This window comes from Octopus bimaculoides, chromosome 9 (assembly GCF_001194135.2).
Source record: "Octopus bimaculoides isolate UCB-OBI-ISO-001 chromosome 9, ASM119413v2, whole genome shotgun sequence".
Taxonomy (NCBI): Eukaryota; Metazoa; Mollusca; class Cephalopoda; order Octopoda; family Octopodidae; genus Octopus; species Octopus bimaculoides.
In genome coordinates, this window is record NC_068989.1 from 85,589,076 (window position 1) to 85,600,827 (window position 11,752).

Sequence of the window (11,752 nt, forward strand, 5' to 3'; positions counted from 1 at the left end):
AGGGAGAGAGGCTGGGTGAGAGAAAGGGCAAAGAGGCAGACAGACTGAGAGCAGCTGGATCTAACACTAAAGTATTTATTAGATGGAAGAAATGTTTGTGCAAAGAATTCAAAATGTCATAGTTGTTAAACGGGTCTATATTTCAATGCAGACCTGTTAAATTTCAATAAACACAAAATAACTAAAACGTTTAGCTAACACAATAAATAGCATTTGGTTTATACTCTAAAATCATTTGACCTACCAGAATTACATTGCACTGTGCCTTCAGATTGTATATTCACAAATAGCATGGAAGACAATACAATACAGTGTGCTGGCTGGCTGGCTGGCTGGCTGTTATTGAAATTATAGTGACCAGCTGCCAGTTTTGTGGTATCTGGCTACTAATCATTGGAAGGTTAAGAATGCCAATAACTTTAAATATGAAAGAATGAGAACAGAGGAATCAATGAATACTTTTAAAATGAATTACTAGCAAAACAATTGGAAAATAATATCTTTCATTTGTTTCAGTCATGAGACTGTGGTCATGCTGGGGCAACTGGTGCTTACTCTATCAATTTTTCTTTTTTTTTTTTTGGCAAACCACTAAGTTACAGGGATGTAAACACACCAACACTTGTTGTTAAGTGGTGGTGAGGGACAGACACAGGTACAAACACACATACACACACATATACAACGGGCTTCTTTTTGGTTTCTGTCTACCAAATCCATTCACAAAGCTTTAGTCAGCCTGAGGCTATAGTAGAAGACACTTACCCAAGGTGCCACACAGTGGGACTGAACTCAAAACCATGTGGTTTGGAAGCAAACTTCTTACCACACAGTCACATTAAGGAATATTTATAATAATAATAATAATATAAATAATATATAAATATACGCATATATCCATACATATATGTACATACCTACATATATATGTACATGCATATATGGGTACAGGACGTGAAAAAATGTTGAACACAATGAGAAACGAAAACATAAAAACGAACTTTTTTTCGAACAACGAAAAAAATAAAGAGAAACGAAATATGCAGCATAAAGAGTATACCCCTTCGTCAGTTGTCCCTGTTCCATCTACTCGGCTGTGTGGTAAGTAACTTGCTTACTAACCTTATGGTTCTAGGTTCAGTCCCACTGCATGGCACCTTGGACAAGAGTCTTCTGCTATAGCCTCAGGCTGACCAAAGCCTTGTGAGTGGATTTGGTAGACAGAAGCTGAAAGAAGCCCATTGTATATATGTATATATCTAATATAATAAATGTGAAAACTAATTTCCGTGTGTCAGTGTGTCACACTTAGACCACACCTCTCTCACTTTTCAATGACACTTCTACTATTCCTCATGATGGGGTGAGAGTAATAGTAGGCATAAAGATGGTGAGGGTGGTGGCAAAGACAGAGAGAGAGAGAAGGAAAAGAGAGGGAGAGAAAGAGAGACAAAAAAATTTAGGGAGAGTTGATAATGTTTTATTAAAAGTAATAGTGTTGATGGTGGCAGTGGGAGTAATAATAAAAGAGAGAGAAAGAGTGAGTGTGTGAAAGAAAGAGGGAGATGATGTACAACTTTGTTAAACCATGTCTCTTTGACAGAAATTCCTGTCGCCAACATACTGAATACTATCCTCTAAGTGATGGCTGCACCCCATCCATTTTTCATTATTTTCTCCATCCTAAAAGAGGTCACCATCCTTGAACTCATGTCTCATGCCAGTAACTATACAATGGTAAAGAACTAAATAAATAAATTAATGGTAAAAGACATTCCAAATCCGAAACGAAATCCCTCCCCCTCCCTCTCTCTACCTATCTATTTGTCTGTCTATCTATCTGTCTATCCATCTATCTATCTATCTATCTATCTATCTCAATGGTGGTGGTGGTGGCTAAGGCAGGGATGATGGTGATAGTAAGTGATGTAAGGTGGTGAGCTGGCAGAAACAGCACACCAAGCGAAATGCTTAGTGGTAGTTCATCTGTCTTTATGTTTTGAGTTCAAATTCCACCAAGATCGACTTTGCCTTTCGTCCTTTCAGGGTCGATAAATTAAGTACCAAAACTCCAAAGCAAAGATTTTTCTATGCATGCATTAATTAGTGAATGTTAAGTGGCTTTGCAAACTACTGGAAGAATTTGTCAGAAATCTCCACTAAGGACTAATAATTTTCCTCCAAGGAGTTGCTTGTCATTCACGACTTCCTGTAGTGTGCATTTTAAAGTTTCAAGAAGTATGTTGGTGGTACATTGGGGCTTCCCCCCACACCAACAGTTGCACATCATATAAAAGGCATCCAGATGCATCATTGAGACATGTCACATTGAAGCCAATGTTACAGGAATGGGGAACTGAAAGTGGGAATGAGAAATGCAGCTGAACTTCAGCAGTGTCACCGTGATACCAGAGAAAGCTGTAGCAAGGGCAGTTTCACTGTTTTTGCAAACATAAGACAGCAATAAGTTTAACAGGAAATTCTTGCCTGTTACACCTGGAGCATCAAGGAATAAGCAAATCCCTTTCGTTGTTGTCGATTTTTTTGTTTTGACTGTTTCAAAGACAATCCTGTTCATTTTTGACCACATCAATGTAATTATTGTAGTAGGTCTCTACTGAAGGATCTATTTCATCTTGACAGGTGCAGTCTGTTTTTGGTTATTAGCAGCAGGTAAATCAAAATCAACTGTTGAACGGTTAGATAAAAAATGATATGTTTTCTTTTGCCTAGCATAACGTTGGGGGAGGGGGCAAATTAAGTGTTTTTACAGCATTTTTGACTCTGAGACAAAATATATTTCTTACAAATATTCATTTCCTTACTAAAACTATATCAGCTAAGGAAATGACCTTCCCTAAATGCATTAAAAGCATTATAATATAATCTGATCGCTATTTCAGAAAATTATTGCCGTTCTCTTTGAGCATATAAAAGACAAATTTGGTTGGGGCAAAATGAGTAAGGCAAGATAAGATAGATTTGCCACCTCAATTTTCCAGAAAACAGACTCATACACATCAACATCTATCCCTTGACATAAGAAAGATCAGAAATGCCAATAATAATTTTAAATGTTTTGGTCAAATGAAAGAGGATCAGGGAAAAATGGCCTGTGATATGAAATTAAGAAAACTCTACTGAACAGAAAAAAAAACTCAACATGAAATGTTATTTATAGCTTCATCACGATCTGCTGGAGTGTCCTCTTTGTGATATATTTACTTGCCATGCAGTTAAAGAGAAGAAATTATTGAAATTTGGCAGTGGTGCTATTAAGTTAGACATGGTCTGGACCAATCTTTGGTCGAAACAAATCTAAGTTTTTATCTAAACTTATTTTACCCCATTTTAGACATCATTTTTTGAAACATGAAAATTATCAAATTAGAGATTAGTGTGGGAAAAAAATTGATTTGAAATTCAACAGAGAAAAGAATATTGGTTGATAAACAACAAAAATTATCTTGATGTTATATTAGCAACCTCAATTACAATCAAGTCAAAATTGAGGGAAAATTTCTTGAAAAAAAAATAGACCTGCTACTTGACTACGTTTCGCGCTTTCTCAACTTCAACAACTACACTGACCAGTTTTTACTCCTGAAGATGATGGAACAGTACAAAATAATGATGTAATGTAATAATTTCGAACAGGTAGGGAGAAAATAACGAGAAAACAGAAGTTACTCATTTTGCCCCGGTTACTAATTTTTCCTCCCCGCCTCACCATTTAACTTTTTAAACACCAAAAGTTTTCACTATTGTCGAAGGATTTGAATTCCAGACGTTTGTATTCGTCATACTGGATAAAAAGTTGCTTTCACTTTAACTGGAAGATTTATCTGCAACCTTATCACTTTTTGTTTCACTTAGGTGGACGCTATTCTACACGTATACCTCTACAGATAACTTGAGTGGTAATACTACAAACGGTCGCGGTTTGGTATTCTATTGGCAAAATCAGTAGAGCGATGGAAAAAATAACTTTGCTGGATTTAATAACGTCTATTTACGTCCAGAGTTCAAATCCAGTAAGGGGGAATAAAATAAACCTTGGTCATGTACTAAGTTTTTAAGGGAGAGGATTATACTCTCAGCACCTTTGTATCTATGGAACTTATTAAAAATCCTGTGTGACTATTTTCGGGGACATTCAATGGCTAATTGTTGTTATTTTAAAATAAATTATATAAATGTTCGTACAGTTGAACTTAATGAGTTAAATTAATTTATAAATAAATAAATAAAACAAATTTTATTTATTTAATTAAACAAAGTTTTCTTGCGATTGGCGTCGTTAAGTAAAATTTCTGTCACATCAACATCAACAGTTAGCAATTTCATCCAATCAGGAAGTAGCTTTCAATTCAGTCCGGAGCACTTTGGCGGTAAAAATGGATGGATTGTTTGAAATGCCCAGAATTTGAATCTGATCTGCGGCATTTCCTCTTATGGAAGCAAGCTTTCTTCACCCGATCTCCTATGGTACTTCTGGAATTCGGTACTTTGGTTCGTGATTTTTGATTTCTCCTTCATTTTCTATAAAGTTATTCTGTTCATTTAACGATTAATTCCAGTTAACACTTTGAAAATCTCAGGCGTTTGCGGTCGTCTGTTTAATGTTATTGTCTGTTTTAGATTTTGGATTTTTGCCAGTTAATATTTATAATAGAAAATATATAATTTCACTGACATAGCTGTTATAATTCTATGCTTGTAAATTATAGATGTTTATTCAAAACATTTGTACGGATCCTACCCAGTAAAAATAACCATCCACCAAGAAACGTTAAATGACCCTTAACTAATTTACTCTTCCAAACAAACTTGTGGTCTCTTACAAAAACCTTAAACGAATACAATAAACCATCCAACAGGCGCCTGAACGAAATGCACGCATGTGAAACACTCAATATCGAGGGAGTGGATCCATCATTAGATAAAAGTAATTACACTCTAATATATGTATTGAGTATTTTTCTACCGTTTACATGTGTGTATAGCCACAATCCATATATATATGTATATATATATATTTATAGATAACTGGTTTTCTGATTTCAATTATTCGACCCAGTCATACTGGAATCACCGCAACTTGAGGTGATTTTAGTATGTCATATCGGCCCCAGTACTTCTTTCAGTCTGGTATTTATCGTTCTCTGTCGAATAGCTGAGCTGTCTTTTTACATAAATAAGCTGTAGTACACTCGCTCGAGTACTAAAAAGACATTGGACAACCTGAGATTGTAGTAGGAGACCCTTGCCTATAGTCAAAGCTGGGACCATGCAATTGCAAACAACCACCAACAATGCCTGCGCCTGTATTATATTTCAAGTCACGACATTTTAAAATAAGCTATGTGGGGTTATACGAAAGTTACCGACATATAATATTTCTTCTTGGGAGCCTCTACTTGGTCGCTCATTCTACTAGAAATTACAGCCAAATCTCTTTTAAATCGTTCCCGAGTGTTTTGAAAATGTAAGGATACTGAATAATGTCCTGGTTATACAAGATAGATGGTCACGGTTGGAATGCTTTTTTAATTATAGGTCTGCTTGACCAAGGTTGATCTAGGGTTAAACGAATAATAACCAATTATAGTACTATTATTTGTATTTACGAGCTTATGAGGGTTACTAAGTGGTTACTTAACTTACTAGACATAGTGACCAAATAACACTATCATAAAAATGAATGCATTAGATATATGTAGTCTTAGCTACAATATGTGTGAATAGAAAATATAATGGTTACCAGAAACATCTATTATAGGTTTGCTGGATCTGGCTTAACCTGGTACTAAGCAATCATATTTTTATTAAACCACACTCTTAAAAATAGATATTGTATACTTCATTGGATAATGCAATATTAAATACATGATGCCTGAAAGTTAACAGACTTGGTCGTGGTTGGAATGTTTTTGATTATAGATTTTCTCAATCAGGACTGAGCTGGGACTAAACTTTATGTTCCTGATATTAATATGTAATAGCGTGACCGTCCCAGCAGGTTGCTGTGTTATTAAAAACTTGGATTTTCAACTCTATGGTTTAAGGTTCAATTGCAACTGTCTAACACTTTGGGCAAGTATCTTCTACTAGGGTCTTATTCAGTAGCTGGAAATTATGGAAACCAATTGTTGTGTTAGATTTAATCCATTATCTTGTTTAGTACCACTACCATATGGCCTTTGAATACCTTTATCAGGGTCCTCTCTGTTTCATTTCTTTGGGTCACGTCTGATGTGAGGATAACTTCCTCCTACCTTTTAGAGAGGCTTTGATTAACTCATTAAAAAAAGACCTTTTCCCTCCTCTTTCGTTTTCTTGCAATCTTCATAAAAACACTTATTAGGAATGGCATGAAAACCATAATGATATACAGTATTTATGTATGTGGAGGCACATGGCTTAGTGGTTAGGGTGTTGTACTCATGATTGTAAGATGGTGGTTTCAATTCCTGGATTGGGCGATGTGTTGTGTTCTTGAACAAAACATTTCATTTCACAGTCCACTCAACTGGCAACAATAAGTAATCCTGCAAACAGACCAGCATCCTGTCCAGGGAAGAATATATACGCAAGAGGACACAGGAAACTGATCCTAGGCCCCTTACAGAGTAATGTAGACTAACCATATTTATGTATACAAAACTGATGGTCCATTTTTAAGATGATAGTGTTATTTGGTCACTATGTCTAGTAAGTTAAGTAACCCTCATAGACATGTAAATACAAATAATAGTACTATAATTGGTTATTGTTCATTTAACCTTAGACCAGCCCCGATCAAGTAGACCTATAATTAAAGAGGCATTCCAACCGTGACCATCTATCTTGTATAACCAGGACATTATTCAGTGTCCTTACAATTTCAAAACACTAGGGAACGAATTAAAAGAGATTTGGCTGTAATTTCTAGTAGAATGAGCGACCAAGTATATGTGTGTATAGCCATGCCGGCTCACAAGAAGAAATATTATGTCTGTAACTTTCGTTACCCAGTCCTTATGCATGCACATGTGTATATCTTATGTCTTTATTGCCCACAAGGGGCTAAACATAGAGGGGACAAACAAGGACAGACAAAGGGATTAAATCGATTACATCGACCCTGAACGGATGAAAGGCAAAGTCGACCTCGGCGGAATTTGAACTCAGAACGTAACAGCAGGCGAAATACTGCTAAGCATTTCACTCGGCGTGCTAACGTTTCTGCCAGCACGCCGCACATGTGTATATCATGAATCTTACACTGGTTCACTTTCCTGACTTTTGTACATAATTCTATGTACTATACATGCGCCTTTGATAAGTTGTAGTGCACTTGAGCACTATACACAATAATTTCATTATTATTATTATTATTATTATTATTATATTATTTAAAACATTTTCAAGTTTTTTTCACTATTTGAGAATATTTATAATATCTTAACCTTTTTTTTTAAATTCATTGTAGCTCACTGTTGAAATCACCAAGTTGGTGTGGACCACTTCCGAAAAACAAGACACAGCAAACAATAATGAAAAGGAACAAAATTGTGAAGGACAATCGCTCTCATTCATGTGTCCCAAGTGGAACCAAACCATTAGGTGAGCTGTTATATTCTATCAAGATATCTAGTGGAAGCATGTAGCTTAATGGTTAGGGTATTTGGCTCATGTTCATAAGGTCGTGAGTTTGATTCCTGGTGGCACATTGTGTCCTTGAGCAAGACACTTTATTTCACATTGCTCCAGTTCACTCAGCTGGCAATTCAAAGGACTAGCCTTGTCGCATTCTGTGCCACACTGATCTCTCCTAGAACTATGTTAAGGGTATGCATGTTATTTTCACAAGCAGGCTGTTGTGTTGATCAGATCAACTGGGACACTTGCCATTGTAACCAACAGAGTGCCAGTAATCGAGATTCCTTTTTCAGCCACAGTCATATTTCTAAGAAAGTAATTTTCAAAGTTTGTACACTGCTTTTTTTGGCTGTAGTAAATTGGTAAGACTGAGAGGCAACTGGATTTAAAATTTTACATACAGCTTGCTCTGCCTGACACATGAGCCACTCCATACAACATAGCCTGTCTGATAGCCATGTTGTACCTTGTATAACATATCCTCATACTGCACTCTATCAGAAGTTAGTGAGAGGGCCTTTACAAGATTACTTAACCTGCTAGAAATAGCAGTCACATTTTCATAGTCGTAATCTGGTTTTGGAAAAGAAAGAAAATATTGAATAATGTAGTCCTAGATACTCCTAAGTAAACTGATTAGTCATAGTTAAAATACATTTGATTAGGATTGACCTGGGGTAAACAACAATGTACTCTGTCTTAGAGCCATGCTGCATTCTCTACAATTGACCTTGTCTGGTAGCCATGTTACACCCCTACAACATGTCATTTCTGATAGCCATGTTGCACCTTGTACAGCAAACCCTGTACGGTTGCTATACAGTACACCATACAGTGATTCTCCTCCTTTTATTTAAATTTGCATATGTTAAGTGGTTGTGAACCATCTTCCTGTTTCAGAGCAACATCTTCAGTAACAGCAGCATTACTGAACTAGAATTTATTGAACAAGACACTGTCCTGGCTTAGATATTTTCTTTGGGGTTCAAATCATACGAAAGGCAGCTTAACTTTTCATTCTTTAAATGTTAATAAAAAGAAACTACTCTGATGAAAAGCACCATCCAAACGTGGTCGATGCCAGAGACACGTAAAAAGCACCATCTGGACGTGGTTGATGTAAGTGCCTACTGACTGTGGCACGTAAAAAGTACCATCCAAATGTATTCGATGCCAGTGCCTGCCTACTGGCTCCCATGCCAGCGACACATAAAAAGCATCCAGTACACTCTCGGAGTGGTTGGCATTAGGAAGGGCATCCAGCTGTAGAAACCTTGCCAGATCAGATTGGAGCCTGATGCAGCCTACTGGCTTGCCAGTCCTCAGTCAAACTGTCCAACCCGTGCCAGCATGGAAAGCGGACGTTAAACGAAGACGATGATGATGGCTGTTGTTAAGCTTAGACAATAGCTACCTTTGTTGGGGTTTTAAGGTCACCTCCAAATCTGCATAGGCAAGGAAGAGGATTGCAGTATTTTCTCTATTGTTTCTTACATAAACATGCAGGAGAGAGTGGGGATGGGAATTTGTAAAGTTCATGCATTTCCCATGATGCCACACAGTGGGACTGAACCCAGAACCAAGAGGTTGGGAGGCAAGCTTCTTACCACACAGCCACGCCTTGTTTTTTTGTTTTTAAATTTATTGAATTAAAAAAAGAAACTCATATCTTTTGTACCTTGAACTTATTATTTAAATAATGTTTCTATATTGCTCAAAACAAAAGTGTTAATTTAAAATGAAACACAAATAGTTTTTTATTGTGACATTGAATTGTGTGTTTATGGTTGCTTTTTATCTCCATTGTTTATGAATGGAGAGATTATGTAGTGGGACATTGAGGTTAACAATCAGTTCACACTGAAGGCTGCGATCAGATGATTCAGAGCAAAGATTCTCATTCAGTTACAAGTTGTTCAATAGATTGATAGAACTCTTATTCGACATTATGTGACCTCTAATTTATTTAATTCTCAAAATTGAACCTTGAATTATCTGTAGATGTCAATGCTGGACATTTTGTCAGGATATTTTCTTTATAATTGTTCTCTGCAGTACACTCTTTTCTTTCACTTGAATTCATTTAATAATAAGGTTTCCATGCTGGTGCCACATAAAATACACCCAGAATACTCTGTAAAGTGGTTGGCATTAGGAAGGGCATCCAGCTGTAGAAACCTTGCCAAAACAGACAATTGAAGCCTGGTACAGCTCTCCAGCTCGCCAGCTCCTATCAAACTGTCCAACCCATGCCAGCATGGAAAACAGATATCAAATGATGATGATGATGTTTCCATTTAAAATAACAGGCCTGGGCATGGCTGCATGCTTCCTAACCATGTGGTTTCAGGTTCAGTCCCACTGCACAGCACTTTGGGCAATCCTAACAAACTGCTCAGCGTTGCCATCTATAGATAATTCAAGGTTCAATTTTAAGAAGAATTAAGTAAGTTAGAGCCCTGGGCCAACCAAACCCTTTTGTGGGGATTTGGTATATCTTATTTTAGCAACTATACTTTAAGAACACTTTTCTCTTCTGCTAATTCTGTTACCTAGATGTCCTAAGTAACAAACTATTAACCACCTCTAAGGGTCCTCTTGAACATTAGAGAAAATCTGTTTCCTGTGTATTCTTATTGTATATTGTTTCTGTGCATCTGCCACACGAAAAAGTCTACTTTTGCTGTTAACCTTCCTGTGATCCCACTGCACCTCTTATATGTCCACAGTTTGCACTGGGTACATCATATGGAATTCTGCCATTTGTGTCCATTTAGACGTTTCTAACTTTATTTCGATTTCAGCTTCAGGTGAAAGTTGTCTAAATAGCAGAAGAAAGCTTGACTTCAAAAACAAACTTCCACTTGATGGTAAAAGGATTTATCTTGACTTAAGAGGATTAAAACAGAGGAATGTTGAAGAAAGTTTAAGCAAATTTGGAGCAGTAAGTATATCTAACTTGACATTGAATTTCACTCAATCTACATCTTTATGTGAACTGAAATATACTCAGTGTGTGTGTGTACATGTTGGAATTCAGTATGTGTGGGTTGCAGTTATATTAGTGTATGCCTGTTAGAATTCATTCAGTCTTTTCTTGAATGTATATTGAAATTTGCTTTGTGTGTATCTGTGGAATGTCTACATGTGTTGTAGACTTACCAGTTCATTTGTCTACAGTACAAATTAAAAGGCCTTCATTATCATCCTATTTAAGTTCTCTCCCCAAACCATTCTTGGATGGCTCTCTTGTAGTCCCATGTCATCTGAAAGAAGAATACCTTGGTTTTTTTTTCGACATAGATTGGATACATTTTATCATTACACTGGTATTAGAGAGGTTGTCTGCAGCAGCCAGACTAAAGTATTCCTCTCTACCTATTTGCCAGTATGGTAAAAATAGTTTTACCTCCAATTTGTGTGCTTATATACAATATTCTATATGTGCTACATGTGTTGAATTGTTTCAAACAGTGTATGCATGTAAGAATTATCAATTTTAAGGGATACTTCACAGTTACTTTTAGGTATTCTTATATAAAGAACATATTCATTTCAGTTCTACATTTAAGAGATGAGGAATTATTTACATTTGATGGATATTTGTCCCCATCTTGTTTGTTGTTAACATAACATTTTGGCTGATATACCATCCAGCCTTCATCTGGTGTCTTGGGGAAATTTCAAACCTGGGTTCTCATTCCTATGGTATTTTTTGATGTTATTATTATTTAAGTCACTGCCTGGTATCGAACTTGGAATCTTGGGGTTAGTAGCCTGTGCTCTTAACCACTACGTCATATGCGTTTGAAAGACAAGCTAGTTTTAAAAAAAAGATTTATTTTTTTAAAATTGCCCACTGGTATATGGTGTAGTGGTTAAGAGCGTAGCCTACTAACCCCAAGATTCCGAGTTCGATTCCAGGCAGCCACCTGAATAATAATAATAACATCGAAAAATACCTTAGGAATGAGAACCCAGGTTTCGAAATTTCCCCAAGGCACCTGATGAAGGCTGGAGGGTATATTAGCCGAAACGTGTTGACAACAAATAAGATGAGGACAAATATCCGTCAAATGTAAATAATGTTAACATATTCATTTGTTTT

General features: G+C 36.4%; 1 protein-coding gene across 1 annotated transcript in view; it reads left to right on the top strand.

Annotated features, from left to right (window-relative positions):
- The first annotated feature begins 4,245 nt into the window (after nucleotides 1-4,245).
- Nucleotides 4,246-11,752, top strand: part of LOC106869554 (protein DBF4 homolog A) — a 12,245-nt gene continuing 4,738 nt past the window's right edge. The window contains exons 1-3 of the mRNA XM_014915346.2: nucleotides 4,246-4,512; nucleotides 7,475-7,608; nucleotides 10,449-10,588. Of these exons, the coding sequence (XP_014770832.1) occupies nucleotides 7,539-7,608; nucleotides 10,449-10,588 (210 nt within the window). The 5' untranslated portion in view covers nucleotides 4,246-4,512; nucleotides 7,475-7,538. The remainder of the gene's footprint in view (nucleotides 4,513-7,474; nucleotides 7,609-10,448; nucleotides 10,589-11,752) is intronic.